Source organism: Grus americana, chromosome 9 (assembly GCF_028858705.1).
Source record: "Grus americana isolate bGruAme1 chromosome 9, bGruAme1.mat, whole genome shotgun sequence".
NCBI classification, from domain to species: Eukaryota; Metazoa; Chordata; class Aves; order Gruiformes; family Gruidae; genus Grus; species Grus americana.
Window position 1 is genome coordinate 10,849,172 of NC_072860.1, and position 18,532 is coordinate 10,867,703.

General features: G+C 41.6%; 1 protein-coding gene and 1 long non-coding RNA gene across 2 annotated transcripts; one reads left to right on the plus strand and one right to left on the minus strand.

Annotated features, from left to right (window-relative positions):
- Nucleotides 1–23: 23 nt before the first annotated feature.
- Nucleotides 24–12,844, plus strand: LOC129210021 (uncharacterized). Its single transcript, XR_008578286.1, has 3 exons — nt 24–213; nt 348–457; nt 12,795–12,844. It is a non-coding gene; the product is annotated as an uncharacterized LOC129210021 (long non-coding RNA).
- On the minus strand, nt 2,325–12,304 carry LOC129210014 (thiamine transporter 2-like). The gene is made up of 6 exons (XM_054835438.1): nt 12,205–12,304; nt 9,517–9,682; nt 8,358–9,174; nt 6,493–6,685; nt 4,829–4,970; nt 2,325–3,582 (listed from the first exon to the last, which is right to left on the minus strand). The coding sequence occupies exons 2-6, from the start codon at nt 9,664–9,666 to the stop codon at nt 3,403–3,405; spliced, it is 1,482 nt and encodes a 493-aa protein (XP_054691413.1). The 5' UTR covers nt 9,667–9,682; nt 12,205–12,304; the 3' UTR covers nt 2,325–3,402.
- Nucleotides 12,845–18,532: the final 5,688 nt, after the last annotated feature.

The window sequence follows — 18,532 nt, forward strand, 5'->3', positions numbered from 1 at the left end:
CAGTAGTTAATGATTAATAAAAACTGACACGGTAAGAAAGCAATCACTTGATTGCATTTTTGTGTTAATAAATACCTTTAAAAGCTCTGGTCTCCGATTCATGGGTAAGGCACAGCACCCATTGTACAGCTTGGGCTGACACTGCACAGCACAGTGGCCCCTGGGCTCATGGGGTCTCTTCTGACTGTCTGGCTTTGCTGGAGGTGCGGGGAGGTAGGACATCGAATGAATACCTCATACTATTAGTTGGCCAGGAATTACTTCTATATAAGGACCAATCTGTCACTTAAGGGCAAATGGACAAGAAGATAAGAAGCTTTTATTCCTTTTTTTTTTTTTTTTTTTAGACTGGACTCCCTATGTCTTCCAAGGCGAATGCTGTGGCCCCGGCAGGAGGTGTCCTATGAGCTTCCCAGAGCAGCTTTGTGAACTGGGCACAGCTGGTCTTGTTCTACAGGTATGGAAACTTCTTGCACTGCTTCGTGTGTAGCGCAACCGGGCAGAGAAGTGTTCACAGAAGGCAGGTATGCCTCTGTGGTTCTTTCTCTCTCTTTACCAATGGCTTCTGAGAAAGGAAAGGAACCCCTGGGAAGATGCTACTGGGTAGGTCTACCGACCTGCTGAAAGGTGGCTGCTGACGGCCATTTCTCTGGTAACCTGCACAGTGCTCGGTTAATACCTGCTTGATTTGAATACAAAGATACAATTTGTTCGCTGCCTTGTTGGCCAGAACCGGCCTTATCAGCTTGCTGGACTATATCTTCATGGAAGATTTGTGCCCAAACCCACTCATGTTTCAAAAGTAACGTTCATTATTTAGAGGGGGTTGTAGCTATGGGGAGTGATGTGCTCAGCTCTGGATTTTCATATTTACATGGAATACTTTAGCATGATATGAGAAAGATAAGCGCTTAATACTAAAAGCTGCAAGGAGAGGTGGATTTGTTCAGAGTTTCCTTTTCCTGCAGAACTAGAGAGCCTGTGGTTCCAACCTTGCTCATAACCAGCCAAGCCTCAACTATCTCCTCTCCAAAGAGTGTGCGTGTAGATGAACGTGCAGGTAGATGGGTGCATCCCACTGTTTTGGATGAAATCTCTAACTGATTGCTGGGTTGATATCGATTTGCAGGTGAAAACCCAGGGCAATGTAAGGCCTTCTGTTTCTCTTGCTGTTGTTTCTGCCTCCAATATATCATGTTCTTCCTAACGCTCCTAAGAGCTGCCCTCTTCCTTCCCTATTCCTCACCGTGCCTCCCAAATTCTGCCCCCAACTTCCAACCTCAGAATATTTGTTTTGGAAATTTGAGAGAATAAGAATAGGTCTTTCCTTTTTAAGTCTTATCTGTTTTCTGAAAATTGTATTCTCTATAGCTGCAAACCAAATACCTTGTGTCTGCTTGGTTCCTTTGCTCCTTAGTGGCATCCCATGTACACAGAAGGCAGTGGGCTCTGAGCAGTTCAGAATGGAAGAATTTTTATGGTTATTTCTACCAGTTTTTCTAGCTCCTTTCCTGCAGCTTACTACTGCTGTTATTTTTTTAATAATAGCAAAAAGTGTCACATGTTGCTGATTCCTTTCCTTTTGTCAGATACTGCAGAGAGAGAGAAATATTTGTTAACTTTCTGTACCAAAGGCAGTTTGAGACCATGGACCTGGAAATACCAAGTTCCTCTTTTTCATTTAAACAAACTCTGGTTAGCTTCTAGTACAGGACTGGCACCTAGTTCTTTAACTACGTGCCTCAGAAGAAGATTTCTATGCACAAGGAAAAGTAAAACAGAATAGTCTTTGCTCTACTGGACTTTGTCCTCGTTTCTTCAGGCAGGAATACCATGCCCTCAGTTCTGCAGTACAAGAGATACTTACTGCTTAGTGGAGACTAAGTACATCTGCTCTTACAACTGCATTGGTTTAGCTGCTCTGCTTAGAGCCAGTTTACAACAGAGAATGGCCACACAATGCACAATAGTAAACAAAAAGCCTAGAAAGTCAGCTGGGTTCATTTGGTCAAATCCTACCGATTCTTTCCGTGACTTGAAACTAATTGTTTCTCTCTTCCCTGCTCTTGCCTCTGGGCGGTTTGTCTAGTTGCAGTATGTGACAATTGCATGAAAAGCGTGTATGTCTGTACAAATGATAGCTTGTGTCTCTACAGGAAAAATGATTCTGTAAATGCTAAGTATTTTCTATTTTTATTAGTTAGATATAGGTATTGGAAGCTAGAAGCAAAAAGCAGTACAGAAATAACTTTAACATATGGATATAATTTATAATAAATTAAGCGTTTACTATGCAAACTCATTTATAGTCTCTTTTCTTCTCCTGGACTAACAGTCCTTTGTGCTGGACTGAAATAGCTGTAGGACTTGAAGCTTCTTGATAAATTCTGAGATGCTGACCTCACGAAATCCTTGGCCACAATCAGTGGACCTCCCTCATTTGGCACTCAAAAGCACACGATACTAGCTTTTTGTTTCAGTTATGAATCTTCTCAGATATTTGTGTTAATCTGGAATTTTTCTGTGTGAAATCAGCCAAATTTCTCCACAATCTATTTCTCTGGCTTGGTCCGTACTACTCAATCCCTTTGGTATTTTTTCTTTTCCTGTTGAAACAGGCAGACACTCAGTCCTGAATTTAAGTTTACTGGAAGTCAGAAGGAAAGGAGTGGAGGGTCTTTCATTTTGTTTTGACTCCAAAGTTTTTCCCTTCTGGGCTGAGACTGCTATGGACTCAGTACAGTGTTTAGGTTGCAGCTTTCAAATGTGGGCCAAGCAACAATTGTGGCTTAGCAGTGTCTCAGTGAACCTTCTCAGACAGGTTGTGCAAACCCTGCTTTTCTGCACCATTGTGTGCAAAAGGCTGGCTTCTGACGTGGGCTTTTAAATTAGAAAGGAGTCGTCTGTCACCAAATCGCCTGTAGTTAGGTAGGAAAGAATATAATGATGCAAACACAATCCCTTCTGATTTGGTTCAGAACAACGTATGTGCGAAGAGGGGGACAGACCCTTCACCCACATGCGTGAACAAACCTGCACGGAAGCAGCTTGCCAACACCGTATACAAGAGCTAGAACGAGGAAGGCACGGTGAACTCCGATCTTTGCCATCGTGCATAGTGGGATGCCAACATGGTTGCTGTGTTCTTGTGTATAAATTACTGCTGTTAAGCTATTTATAGGCAAGTAAATAAGAATCTAAAGCAACTTATCTTTTCTTCTTGGCACAGTGCCATTATGGTGATCTCTCAGCTGGCATATGGTGTAATGACGTTCTGTAATGATTCAGCGTAGCTTTTCAGGGCTGTGTTGTAAGTTCATCTTGCACTGCTGTTCCCTGCATGCTGCAGTAGGAGCTCTTCTCCTGTGAGGGCCTGACCACGTGAGCCTGTCTGCCTGACTCCTACAGCCATGTCGTATAGCCAGCTACAATCTGCTCTTTCGATTCGTGTTCAGCATGGTTCAGATGCTCTTTGCAAGATCTTGCTATTTTCCTTTCGCATTTGCTTGAGACAAGCATGCAAATGCTTCTGATCAAGAAAACCCCAGCTATGACTGCAAAGTAGCTGCCATAAATTAAAAACTGGGAGGGGAGAGAAAAAGGCAGAAGAATTAATGAAAAACACATTAGGGAAACACTGCTGCTTCTGAAGATGACAGACACTCTATTATTTTGTTTACCTGTGTTCTGGTACAGTTTCTCTATGTTCCAAGTTTTTGCTTTGTGATTAAGCAAAATTTTATTTTTTCGAGCAAACAGCAGATCTTTGAGGAATGAAGAACTGCCCCTTGCTTCTAATCCTTGTGCCTCTTAATAAACATTGGGGGCAGGGTGGGTGCGGGGCGGGGGGGATAGGAACAGGATTTTTTCCTATTAGTGCAAAATGTAGAAGTAGCTTCATTACCCACATAGTCATTATTAATGTAAGTGATGAGTCTGAGCTGGTCCTTTTTTGCTCTTACTTGCTCATTTCAGTGCTGTCACCACACTGGCTTCAGTAAATATACCATGACTTCGTACCAATATTTCCAGCAACAGTGACAAAGCTATTTATGAAGTCCTACATATTCCTGTCCTTAATTTTAAAGTTTAAATTTTTAGTGTTTAATTCAATCTTTAATCTTTTAAAGTAACTTTTGCCTTCTCTGTGTAGAATATCTGAATAACTTTAATCTTCAAATCTGTGCGAGTAGGAAGCTGCCCCAGCTGAAATCCCATCTGAGAAAATGCAGAAGTCAGTACATTTCAGTGGATTCCAACATGAGTGGAATCAGGCTGACTGAAGTTAGGGACACTGTTGTGACATAGGTTATCCCAAATTACGTGCCCAAACTGTGGGCAGAAAACTGTTATTCACGTTGAGATACAGACCAGATTTGCTCCTGAGCTGGAATTAGAAGGCAGGTGTCCTTTTCACTTGAGCTGAAATAACTCCAGTAATCCAGGCTGTGTCTCATGATCTTGAACTCCCCTAACAACATGTGGTCATGTTGATTCTGTATCTGAGAAAACCAGCCTGAATTTTTGGGGAGAGAAGTCGTTATTCAGTGTCCTATTAATTAGCAAAAGCTGGTCAGATAGCAGGGCCTGATTATTTACGTTCTGTTGTATCTGCCTTTAAAAAGTCAAAGACCAATATCTGTAATCCTAAATGCTGCACTAAAAGGCAAAAGGGAGGAATTATGGCTGACCAAGGGAAGAGCATGATGTCTAGATTTCTGTAGAAGAAATAATTAAATTGTCCTTTGGCATAGCAATTTCTTTCTTGGTAAACTTTTGAAGATGAATTGGCTAAGCAGTAAGTAGGAAGTAAGATAGTAGCACTTACCTGAGTTACTATGTCCAGTCCCAGGCCTCTTGAATCCACAACGACTACTGTAAGAATGGTCTGAATCACCAGTGCAACGAAGTTGTTAAATCCAAACATCAAGGCATAGCGTTCCATGCTCAGATTGACTGCAATCTGGAACCTAACGCGAGACTGGCAGGTCAGTTACTTCACACTGGGTGGGAAAGCTGTTGCTCTCCGTTTAGCTGATGAAGGGAAATGATTCATGCAGATGATTTATCAAGGACAGAGTAAATGGTGCTTCATTTGTTTGTTTGCTTCCTTGCTTTCTCTAAAAAACCTGTATTGACTACCATAGTGTTTTTGTACATGTTTGTGTTGCTTTTCCAGACCATGTTATTAGATGATCTGCTTTATCTAGTAGAATATCAGATCCATTTAACCTTCCCCTTTGTTCCTTCTCTACTTTCATAGACTGTGCCAGACAGGTTGTAAAGTCTCCATGGTTGGACGCTTCCAAAGACCTGACCAGACAAACCATGACCTAATGTGGCACTGGCAGAAGTTCTCTCCCGGCTGGGAGGTTAGACTAGAAGGTCACTATGGGTATTTTCTAACCAATTTTTCTGTGATAATGTGGATCACTTTTTGCTTTATGGTTTGACAGTGGAGGTAGCATACTGCTTATTTCTGTCAAGAGCCTGTAGATTTTCCTTGCAATATCTTTTTTAATGATAATCAGAACATATTCCCTTGCAATTGTTACCTCCAAAGTTTCACTGATTTTTTTTTTTTACTTTCCTTCTTTTTTTGTAGAATATGTTGAAATAGTCAAGACATGGCCCACTATAATGTACTAACAGTCCACCAAAATGAAAATAGAGGATTCACTTGGCTTCATTCAAGATAGGCATAATCTTGTCATGCATTATAGTTTTAGCAGGTTTTTTTAAATGGCATCTGAATAATTTGGGGTTTTAACATAAAAATGCATCTAGATTTTTTAATGAAATAGTGTGGTATGTCCAAAGACATTCCAATCAATAAAATAACTTGAGTAATAACAATGGTTTATATTTATTACACAATTAATATATTATCTTTATTATTTACATTATTAATATTTTTCTATTTCTGACAACAGAATAGCTCGGTCTCCTAAGAGATCTTGCCTGAGTTTATATGTCCAAAGTTCTCTCTTATCCCTTCCTTACATCATAATATCATTAAGGATTATATGTATGAAGTTATGTTGGGGAACACTCTATGCCAAATCTTTTCTGCATTCATGCAGTTCATAGCATGATAGAAAGTGTATCAGCAAGGTGGTCTAGACATAAAGGGGATCTTAAAGGATGGTTGTCGAGGCGCACTTGTCCCTATTGTTCTCTTGGCATCTTCCATGCCAGGAAGGAGGAAACTAGCTTGCATGTTTTGCTGTTACTGTTACCTTTATTAATAAGATACCTTCTACCTTGTTTAATTTCTGCCTGGGAAAACGTTCAATGTCCTATTGATAACTTTTTCTTTTATGGTTTAGAAGAACAAAACCAACATAACTAGACATTTAAGTGACCTTGTCTTTACCTAAAGAGTTATGTCTAGTATTAGATCAGCTACCTCTGAGTAAAAGGAGGGATGCCCAAAGTAAAGTACGATTAATGTTCTGTGCATAATGGCAGCATGTAAGGTTTTATACTTACGTTGCTATTGTTATGAGGAGCATGTAGCATGCTTTGAAAATGAGATAGCTGGCGTAACATGCCCAAATGTTGGTAGTGAAGTGCATGAGAAATAGAGAACCAGCATCTATTGCAGAGAAGATCCCTAAAGCCAGTTCTCCAAAAAGGTCCCAGTTAATTTTCATATATTGTACTATGAAAGATGTTACTGAGCCTAGAAAAAAAAAAAAAAAAAGCCATGTAAATGTTGTATCTGTTCTACAGCCTATATTGCCAAGTCTGGCCACCCTCACACACTGAAAGGCAATGCTGTATAATGAAGCAGAGTAGTTCTGAAGTGTTCTGAAAGAATTTCTAATCACTTTTGAAGTAGTGCAGATGACTGGTCATTTTTAGACAATTGCATAAATCAAGTCTTTGCCATTCCTTTCTTAATGTTTTATTCCACTTCACAGGATAAACTGTTATGTAGAAGGATTCATTATTTAGCTGTTGTACCCAGCATGTATCTCTAGAGAGAGAATTAGGAACACTGGAGCTCAAGAAGAACAATTCTTCCAGTTTCTACTAGTTTCCTTTATAGCTAAGGTAGGAAACCTTCTAGCTTACTGGTTTAGCTCTATGCAGCTCATAAAGGGGCTAAGCTGTCAAAAAAGGGAGTTCTGTGAAGTATCAAGTGACTATATTCAGGGAAATGAGAAAGGATAGACACTGTCTGCTTTTGGCAGGCCTCCTACAAAGACGCATCTCTTGTGAAGGTAAGCCACCTGACTATCCGTCTTAGGGGTCTCATACAATTTTAAAACTTCTACATCTCTACATTGAGAAATAGGCAATTCCATGAGAAAGGGGAATTCATCAAGGAGTAGACACTACAGGAGTTAAGTGCTTCTAACTCATGATTCAGCTAGTCTATTTAGTTTCTTAACTCAAGACGAGAGTAATTTTTAATCTTAGAAGTATCTGTTTCCCCTTAATGACTGTAAGGGTAACCTGAATGACCAGGTATGATGCAGACATGTTTATTTTCCCTGATGGATCACTCCCCAATGTCTTGTGCAAGTTGTCTACAGCAGCACAATATGAATATGTGAAATGCTGCCAAGTCAGGGTGGCATTCTCTGTCTTACCTTTTGATAAGTTATGTGATGTGAGCATCTGCTTCCAGTGCAAAAGTGTAATGGTTAATGTCAGTAGCGTAATGAATTCAGTAAGGTCTTTTTCTGCAAATCTTAGAATGACTAAAATTCTTCTTTCCGTCCTGCTGCACAAGAGTATTTCACTAGAAAAAAGATCTTAATGAGAAGATTGTTCTTTTTGTGTAAATTTTTTATGAAGAACTCATCTGTGTAAGCTGATACCATTGTTAAGAAAACTGTGTGATCCTTGCCTTGCCTTTGCCTTATTTGGGGAAAAAGCCCAAACAAACCCAACAACCTCATCCAAAGAAACAAGAGTGCCTCTGAATGGATTTAGCAACTGGATGTAAAGGTGTGGAGGCCCCCTCCCTGGAAGTGTTCAAGGCCAGGTTGGATGGGGCTTTGAGCAACCTGGTCTAGTGGAGGGTGTCCCTGCCCATGGCAGGGGAGTTGGAAATAGATGGTCTTTAAGGTCCTTTCCAACCCAAATTACGTATGATTCTACGTAAAGTCTGTGTGACTTATACGCTCTCTGCGTACTGGTAGGCTGAAGTTGGGTGTCCCAGTCCTAAAGAAAAATAGCACAGCTCGCATTTGAACTGTTCTGTACATCGAAGAAATAGGTCTTGAATGCACAATGCAAACACTGGGTTCCTGGAGCATCTGCAATGGAATGGCCCTTTAAAAGTGTTCTAATGTAAAACTTCAGAGACTGCCTTTGTGATCAATGCTTAGACACTGACTTACTCAGGAAAGTCGCAATTGCTTCAACAGCTCCGTTGTACACCGCTGAGCTGTGAGAGGGGGCTCTGAAGTCCCACAGCACCTGGATGTAATTCAGGACCTGGTTAAAGCCTGCTGTAGCCAGAGCCCACCACAGAGACCAGTACAGAAGTTTCCTCGAGCTGTAGCAATCCCTCAAGTCCTTGCTCAGCTGCACCAGCACTCTGAGCACGTGATGCTGGGGCTTGGCGTTGTCAGCCTGCGGTTCAGGAGTTGGTCCCCTGTCAGCAGACACAGAGCTCTTGTCCTCTTGGGAGCCCCACGGGCTGTCGGAGCCGAGCGTAGCCACAACTTTATCTGGTCCTGGGGGAGTTTCTGAGGCATCTTTCCGGTGGAAGAACATGCTCTTTTGAGGCATTGGGAGGAAAAAGGAGCACACGAATGCCAGGGACACGGAAGCCAACGTAATGGCATTAAGGTGGAAGTAGGATACATCTGCTAAGGAAACCAGCAGCTGTCCCAGGACGGCGGCAACGGTGGCTGCAACCAGAGTGATACTTCTGCAATAGCTCGTCACTCTCTGATAGTGATCGGTGCTGACGACACTGTAGATGTAGGCGTAATAGGCAACCTCGGTGGCTGTCACCATCCCGTAGAAGAATTCCACCACCTGCATGGCCACCAGTCCGTGTGCGAAGAGGAGCAAGAGCCATGTGACGATGAAGCTGACGCCCTGGAGGAGGAGGATGGGCTTGTAGCGCACGTAGTCTGTAATCAGGAAGACTGGGAAAAGGAGTGCGAGGTAGGAGTATGTCCAAACTGGGAAAATCTGGTTGGTAACCTAGCAGAGAAGAGGAAATCTCTGTGGTGTTATTCTTGGGGAAAGGAAATTCGTTTATTTTATAAACTTCCGTTTGTAGAGAGAAGTTTTTGCTCTGAAGGAATTCATAAAATATATAACCACACTGAAGTGGAATATGACTGTTGAGCAGGCAAATGGATCTTAAATCCATTAAATGGATCTTTTATTTATGCCATCCGCAGCAAATTGTAACCTGCTAAAGCTGGTTACAGTTGTGCTTTTTATAGCTTTTTTCTTTGCTTAAAAACTTTGTTTAAAGTATTTTTTTTTTTTTTAATTTTTGCTGCTGCATATAAAAGTAAGGGCAGAATAAAACCATACCTCATCTATGGTCAGGTTTTTATCTGGTCCTGTTAGATAGGGTGTTAGGAAAGGTTCTGATGGTTTCATCATGTAGAATAATCCATAGAGGCAGAGGATCAGGGTGGGGAAAGTCCAGGTGTTGTTTTTCTCTTGCTTCAAGCAGCCCATGGCCTCTGCAGCAAAGCTGAGGAGGAAGTTTGTTAGAGGGATGATACTGCCCATGCAAGTGCAAAGATGTCTTGTAGCTGATTTTTATTTTGTGGTTTCTAATGCTAAGGAGTGCTCTTTAGATGTTGGCAGTTGGACAACATTTTTTTTCATAACTTTAAAGTGAACAGCTTTTCCTCACATTTGTCTGCTGTTTCTCTTTGAAGATCTTTCACTGGGAGACAGATTACACTGTCATTCAATCTGCACCAACCAAGCTAACCACAGGAAAAGCCTTTCTAGACAAAAGTTGCTGAAGATAGCTGAGCACTGAGATTTCAGTCAACACCATGACTGATCACAGCCAAGTACATTGTTGAATGACAAGTAATTAGTTCACAATTGCTGTTTTTTCTCCTTTGCCTCCTAGATGTGCATGGCTTTGCTGTTACGGAGAGCTGGTAACTCTGGAGCCTAGCAGATGAGAATTGCTAATAAATACAGAAAGGATGTCAAGCCAGATCCTCAGCTGGAATTAACTGCATCAGAGGTCTAGTTTGGATACAGACATCCTATTTTCAATCTACAAAAAACTTTTGCAGTCACTGAAGGTAATAGTTCACACTAAAATGAAATGAAGCAGATATTTTTGTTCTTGTCTCTAGCTGAGACTTATGGAATAAATTAAACTTAACTCTCCTGGACAGAGGCGAAAAAAGTCAAAATGGGTGTAATGGGGGCCACGCAAAGGAAATGGACAGTAAGTCATACTCTATATTCATGTTGATATAGGCAATGTCAGGAATCTAAACATGTGCAATTTATCTTTTAGAGCCCTGTGGAGGGTGCTTGTTACCAGCTGGGATTTCCATCACTCTGCTTTTGACTTTTACCTATTTACCTCCTGAGAACTCTTTTTTTTTTTTTTTTTTTAGGCAAAAGTTTTAATCTTAAAAATGAAGTATTTTGCAGGCAGTGTTTTTTCCTCAAACTTTTTTGTAAGAGCTGAAGAAAGATCTCTTCCAAAACAGCCAAAAATATCAATGTACCTGTTGTCTACATCACTCTAGATTGGATGGGCAGAGGATCCGCTTTAGGGTGTGATAATGTATAAGGCAGCAGGCATTGTGCATATTCGTTTCTAACTTCACACCATGATAGCACATTTTACTAATGGCCTGATGCACTAAGAAATGGGTGCAGATCAAAGGGAATTTGAATTATTTTATGCATAATGGCTGAAACCATTGACGTTACAGGGTTTACAGCAGAAATTAATTTGGCTCTATGTGAGCTCTGTAGTGTGAACCACTAGAGGGCAAGATGATCCCGCAAAGCAAAAATGTGTATGGGAGGAATGTGAGACACATCAGAGTGCTCAAGGAAAGAAGCATTTCTGCCCCTCCTTCCTCCCTTCCCAGTTGTAATAGCTTCTGCCGCAAACACGGCTTTGGCAGGACCAGTTTTGGCCCTTCCCAGGATCACACGTGCTTAGTCACCATAACATCCCCTTGCTCTCCTTTCACATGATACTCATTAGAGTGTTACAGCACCCTAATATCATGTGAAAGCTTCATGTGGTACCAAGAGATTCTGAGAAAGGCACCAAGAAGAGGGGGATGATGAGCATCTCTAGCACTGTAATAAAGAACATTTGTACAAGTTAGCTCTGTGACTTAGCCAGGTTATATTTTTCCCATCCCAGCCTAGATTCCTTGCTCCAGCCTGTTTCAGGTCTTGTCATGTTTGGTGTCCCCCCGGCAGGCTGTGTGACACAAAGGCAGCAGGTTTTACGGATCCTTTCAAAATGTCCTGCACCCTGGGAGGCAAGTGTGCAGTAATCCCTGTTTTGAGCTGTGTACAGAAAAACTTTAGGTGTGCCCTGGTCACTGCATTCCTCCAGTCCCAGCACATGCACTGTTTGGGGTTTTCTGCTAGACCTGTACCTCTAGTCTGTAGACCGAGGTACTTGTGTTAGGCTGGCAGATAAGTCAGATGAGAACTTTCCCACCTGATTTAAGCAGCTGTGAAGGAAAACCCTGCCACTGGTGCTGAGCTGGGAAATGCAGTGGGATGAGGGCTTCCAGGGGCAGCCTGCTCTGCCCTTGGGGACTGGGAGGTGGGTGCCATTTGGGCTGCAGTGGTGCGTGAGCCCACCTTGCACCCTGGCTCTTCACTGTCAGTGAAGGGCTCTGCTGCAGCCCCGGCTCAGCTTTGCCAGCAGCTGGTATAATTGCTCCTTTCCGCATTCATAACCTCAAACCTCTGACAACGAGATCTATACCTTAGTGCTTAAGGGGGAGGGATCCAACTTGTTTCCATTCAGTCACCCCTTATGGTCAATTAGTCTTTTATAAATCTAGCCTTTTCTTAACTTTCGGAGAGATGGTGGGATGCCTTGGTGTCATTCTGCAAAACAATCCTTTGTTTCCCCAATCAATTCTTGGTTAGTGCCGGAGCTGTCAGCTCTTGTCCCACACAGCCTGACATAGCCCCCCAGACTGCTCTCTTTTCTCCCTTTTTCACTGCAGGATTTCTGAAGTTCGTATATAATCATACCTTGTCTGCTGGAGCTCTTCCTTTCTTACTTCCAAGGAAAAGGTCCCTTTTTAGTATTTTCAGTCTCTCTTCTGGCTGCCCTCTATTGCAGCTACTGGACTCTGTTTGGGTTTTGTGCTTTTCCTGTTCTTCTGGTATTTCAGCTTGGTCTGATGACACCTCCTTTGAAAACATTTCCAGCTGGCTTGCTTTCAGCATCCACTTTCAGCACCCTTAAAGGAACAGCCAGATAATCCTGGCCTGTCCTTGCCCAAAGGCAGCAATAAGTCAAGACCCAGACTATTGTTTGGTGCTTGACTGGCACAAAACAATAGAGCTAGTCCTGTTCCCAAAGAATTTTGGATCTATTTGACAGGGTATGTGGCTTGGGACACACCTGTGCCTCAAACTGGTCTACATTAAGGATGGAGCAGTAGCTATATGTGGGTAATGACAGAGATGGAGAACAAATATCAGTGTTAGAAGATTTAAATGTTTGCCCACTAAATACGTTGTGTTTCATACGAATCTGGCAGACTTAAAAAGTAAAACACTCTGCTCTGCTTCCCCTTGACTTGTTTGTTAGCAAATTTCTCAAATCTTTTGCTTAGGCCGGTTCTCACAGTCCTACTGAAGATGGAGATACCCCATAGTCATCTTCAGAAGAACATGCAGGACTCTCAACAGCAAAGGATGCTATCTGAAATGTACAGATTTGCACAAAAAGTATGTACAGACAAATCTAGATCCACTCCCACCCTGCTCCTACAAAATATAGGTCTAGAATGAGGGAAATAATAATTACTTAGGAATACAACCAATATGGTAGGAAAGTGATAAATTTGTAAATAACAGTGAATTATCCAATAATTTCAGATAAAGGCAGCTTCTTAGTTAATACACAGTAAAATGGTACAGTAACTTTAGGGAGATATACATGAATATGAAAAACAAATGAAATTCCCTGCTGGGTCTGATGATTTGTCCAGCTAGGCCAGTCCTTTGCCTTCAGCCTTGGCCACGTTTTGCAGCCTTTTTGCCTCCTACTCCTCACATTGAAAGCCACAGGATTAGTGATGTCAGAGGGGCCATCCCTGCCCATTGCCTTTATCATTTGTTTGTGGACCTGTTGTCCACAAATCCATCTAATCCTGCCTGGGATACTGCTGTATGCTTGTGCAAGCTTTTGTGATGTATGTGAAACTAGCGTGTGAAAGGGATGTAATAGTTCATTTTGGTGCTTTCCCAGCCATCAGTCACTGTCTGACACTGCTTCCAGAGCTATGTTGGTTCTGCATGTTTAACTGAACCTGTAGCTATATTTTATTCTCAGGGGCTCGTGCTAAAACGCAGAGAACTTCTGCTGAAGTGAATAACGTTACTCTGGGTTTGCATTGACTTACTGAGGTAAGAATCAAACTCAAATTTCTCAGCACTGAAAAAACCCCAAATTTCTGTTTTTCCTGTAATGTAATACTGAGAAAGAATGATTTAAGTAACTTCCAGTGATTGATATTTGCTTTTTCTGCTTTCAGATCTTTTTATCCTCTATTAGCTGTTCTTTCCATACTCTTTAGTCCACCTTGTTTGTACTTTAAAATTTTGTCCTTTTTCACTGATTTATATCTGAATGCCAAATGGGAGACAGTAAAACTATGATGGGCTTATGCAAGTTTTTGGTCAACTTGAGCCCTATGTCATAAGCTGCATGCAGCAGAGCTTGATTGCTGGGTTTGAAGGGCACCATGCTCTTTACGCTGAGTTTGAATGTAGTCTGATCGGAAGCAGAAGTGGTGTTCTGCTTGGAGGATGGGCTGAGAGATCCATTTATAGCTGGCAGAAAGGGAAGACTACCTAAGACCTGGAGAAAAAGTGAGTTTTGTAGTAGCAGTGTATCCTAAAGAGTTAATGCAATATGGTCTCTAATGTATCAAGGAGACAGGAAAATTCTGAGGGGAGAAGGGGAAGGAAAGGCAGTAAGAGAACAAGACTGCACACCTCTGTCACCCTGGCACCTTCTCCTGCCTCTGCTGCCCCTTGGGCTCGATCCTGGTATTATCTCTGGTGCTTCACAGGATGGCACCAAGGCTGAGAGCCTCACCTCAGCTTGTGAGGTACATCTCTCTAACTGCCTGGTTGGTTGCTGACTTAGGCACTGACTTTCAGCTCCCAAATCACATCTGTTTCTTGACACCTGCCTAAATCAGGAGAAGAGAGTTTGCAAATAAAACTGAAGGTTTACACTTTTTGAAGAATGTGTACTATACTCCCTTAAGGAAAGAGTGGTATCAAAGAAAATTTACTGTGGCTAATACTGAAGATTTTTCTCAATTGGTGGTCAAATACAGCCCACGCACAGAAAGGTTGCAATGGCAGTCATGAAGATGAAACTGCCTTTTTGTTGGATTCCTCAGACCCAGGAGTATTCACAGGGCAAGTTTACTTTTTGATTTACAAATGAAGATATCTTTATCCCTTCTCATGCACTACATGCCCATTTTGGGAATGAGCTGCTCTTTGCAGTCTGAGCCTGAACTGCATGGCGCATAGGTGAGCGTTTCCATAATTTGCCTCTCAGCTGAATCTCATGCAGGGTTTTCAAGGCAGGGAAACATTCACATGCTGGGCTCAAATGCTTTTCATCTGAGACACTTAAATGCTTATGCAAAGCCTAGTTTAGAATATTTAGCCAGAAACTACTAAGCGCATTACTCCAAGGGGTTGGTTAGAGAATACATTCAACCAAAGTAACATTTCAGGTACTTAGTTTAAATGTAGACTTACGAGTGTTTCCTTACTAAAAAGTAATGTCGTAAGGTTATTTTTCATTACACTGCTACTTGCATAAGGCTAATGCCCTTCCTTTTTACCCAGTCACTTTTACTAATGTCACTAGAGTGCGCATTGCCATTTGTACCATGCAGGGTAGTGGCTGTTGGTAGCAGCGCAGGATCTAGAACTAACAGCTGCGTCATTAATCGTCACCTGGGGACATTTGAGGGGGTTAATTCTTTTTTCCTACAGGCAACGTTTTGGTGGTGGCACACTTAGATATTTGCATAAGTAAGGCCTGGAGCTCTTGCTATAATGTGCTACCAACATAGCATGAAGCACGTAGAGGTTTTGTGATGAGTTTACAAAGACTGGTTGAACCTACTTTGCTTGCAGAGCCATGCTTTATGTCCCCTTTTGTACACTGCTAACTTTGGGCCAGTGCTGGGTTGAGAGGAGTGCTTTACCCTCTTAATCTCCTGTTATTGGCCAGGGAAAGTTAAGCTCAATATCTTTAGCTTTCTGCAATATAAGTCACTGGTTGGATTTTCTCCTCTTTTGGTTACAGTTTCATTGTTGAATTAAATGTAGGTGACTGGTCAACACCTCCACAGTTGTGAGAGGCCGGGAAGTACATCTGATTTACATTGGGTGCATTGCCAAGATTTCACAGGGATGTATGGCATCCTTTATTTGCATCGCAGTGACCTGCATTGCAGCTCTCTGATTTGCTCCATGTCTCTTGCAAAAACCTGTCAGAGACTTTGGTAGGTTAAACGTGTTTCACACTGAGGACTGGGTTTGTTAGTTGAGCAAGATCCCCCTTTACTTTCTCTCTCTAATTGGCACAAAACAAGCTCTGCTCTCCCAGCTGAGGGCTGCAAAGCAGTGTGGTCCAGAGGAGCCACAGAGCTGAGCTAGAAAATGATTCAGCATGTAAAGGTATCTGCTGATACTGTTCTGCCATAAAATTCATTGTACAAACCGAAGCTGTTTGTGAGCTTTGCGGTATCTTCCCCTCTGGTTTATAGCTCTGAGTGCTGGAAAATTAAATTTTAACATTTTCAACCTTTGTTTTTATGGTTCAAAACTACTTTTGAACAACAACAAAAAATATCGACGAGGTAAGTTGATCAGATGATAAAACATTTAGGCTTGAGCACAAAAATGATATCTTATGTATGGTCTCCTTCTTGGCATTGGGGTATATTTTAGCCCTAGCAGCAAAATTTATTTTTGTTGCAATTGTACTAATAGCAAAATACTGCTATGAAACTTTCAAAACAGGCACCTGAAATCCCAAAAAAGTGTGATTCAAAGTTTACTGGACGTTGGAGAAAGTCTTCCTGTTGCATTCAATGACACTTACAGCAGGGCAGAAAGGCTTACAGAAGAATAAGTTATACGTTAAGTAGTTCCTCTTGTTTTCCTTACATTTTCCTTCCAGATCATGAGCAGAGGACAGGAACTACTACTTGACAGTGTGATTCTCTGGGGGGTTTCCTTTTATTTACAATTTCGTGGTGGTTGCTGACTTTTCAGGTCCGCAGCTGACTTTTGTGCAAGTGTTGGCTGTGGGTGCGTATACTGGGCTCTAGTTTCCTTCTGCCTCACGCACAGTCTGTCTGTCAGCTCTTCTACTGGCATAGAAGCTATCAGCATTTAAAGGAAGAACAGCAGTTTGATAGTATTTCTGGATTAAGTGGAGGGTAAATGATCCTGGCTAGAAAGAAGTGGTTGAACTTTTGTTGTGACTGCAAAGCTATCTTTCACCATCACTTTAAGATTGTCAGTGTGGTTCACAAGTTGGCTTTGAGCTTTTCAGTTCTGCAGACAATGTGGTTGAAATATGTCTATTTTCTGTGGCTAATAAGAACATTTTGTTTAATACTTCCTTGATATAAGCTACATGTTCCCTGTAAGAATGAAACAATTGCTTTCATAAAGTACAAAATGCTTGAAAACTTGTGGCCTGCTTTCTCATCAGTGCCAGCCATAGATCACTCCCATGACAGCTATGAGCTCCACATGACCAATGACCCAGCCAAAGCCCACGAGGCAAGTAGTATCTGGATATAGAGCTTGTGCCAACTCTTGCTGGTTTTGGGGTTTTTTTGGTAGAAATGAAAAAAACATCTTTTTAATTTTAATGCAACCATTGTTTAACACTGTGACGAAAAATGAGTAAAAATCATGCTTTTAGGAGATGAGGAAGAGAAAAGAATCTACTCAGCTTCACCTTTAGAATGTGAAGGCACACCAGTCATGGATGGATGCATGTTACATGCATATCCCAGCACCCAAAAACCCCCGTATCTCCAAGTTTGCTACTTGATGATTGGACCTGATGACTTTGCCATCCTATTTGCATACAATCTAATCCTATTTGCATACAATCTAATTCAATGTGTACTCTTAGCTTGTGCATTGGCCTTTCTTTGATTACATTCTTTCTTAATCTCCAGTTAAATAACAGAAACGAAATGATATATAGGTCAAAGAAATCTCATTTAATTTGGTTAATACTTTTAGCTACTACTGGTGACTTACTGTGGATTGCAAAAGAGAGATGAGAGGAAAAACCTGAAAGGATTTCTAAGTAACTTTCTGTGTTGAAAGATGACTTTCTGAGGTGTGTTCCTTTGTAAGCTTATCCTACAAACCTCCCACTAGTGGCAGATTTTGCTGTGTCGTCATGGACGGACATCTCGTTTCAGAGATGCAAATTTGCATTTGCAAAACTTGTGTGTGTAGGAAGTTTCAGCTCAGCACCTCCACTCTACCTTTTTTTTTTTCTCCCCTCAAGGTGCATCTTGCATTACAGACACTGTGGGAGACTTTGAATCATTGCAACAGCCCAGGTAGTGTAAAGTCCTGCCGGAAGAATATTTATCACATTTTGACAAGTGCACGTAACTAGTTGTATGCTTCATTTAATGCTAAATGTCTAATGACATTTTAGAGAGACTTAAAATAAATGCATCATGCTGCTAGTGTTTGCTTTAAAGTAAGAATTCTTGAAGTCAATATGTCCTAGATTCTTCTAATACCTTGTGTTCTTGGCAGATCATAAGAGTTTGGATAACAGTCACCAAACATTTGCAGTGTACCAGGAAGGTTCTGGGGTTGTTGGGGGTTTTTGTGGGGTGTCCCCCTGCCCAACAGTGTGTTGGGTTTTGTCCCTTTCATGAATAATAATTTTTTTTTTACGTGGTCCAAGATTTTTTCCATGTGCCTTCATCTTCCTGTTAGTCCTTTCAAAGGCAGCAGTCACAGTGTATGTGTCATATCCTGAAGCTTGGGCTCTGGTTCGCAGGTCCCTTGGTGCACTAGGTTGTGTACAAACATGAAGGAAAAAAAAGGACCATTCTCTGATCTGAGGAAGGCTAAGTCTAGTAACTTGAGACAAAAATGTTCTTGAAAAACACAGTTCATTTTGGAATAGCAGATTTATGGCAAGCCCAGATTGCTTGGCTTAAAACATCTTGTATTTGAGCAGCTTTTCTAACTCTGGTTCTGGCAGAACAAGCCCTTTTTATTTCCAGGGGCCCTTTAAGCTTGCGGGCAGTCCTGCATG

Excerpts from the sequence above, each read along its gene's own strand:
- LOC129210014 (XM_054835438.1), bottom strand. The coding sequence starts at position 9,666 with ATGGGCTGCTTGAAGCAAGAGAAAAACAACACCTGGACTTTCCCCACC. Across the intron at positions 6,686-8,357 it reads AGCAATTGCGACTTTCCTGA|GCTCAGTAACATCTTTCATA; the intron begins GTAAGTCAGTGT and ends TTTTTTTTCTAG. Across the intron at positions 3,583-4,828 it reads GACTGGACATAGTAACTCAG|TTTTTAATTTATGGCAGCTA; the intron begins GTAAGTGCTACT and ends CTCCCCTCCCAG.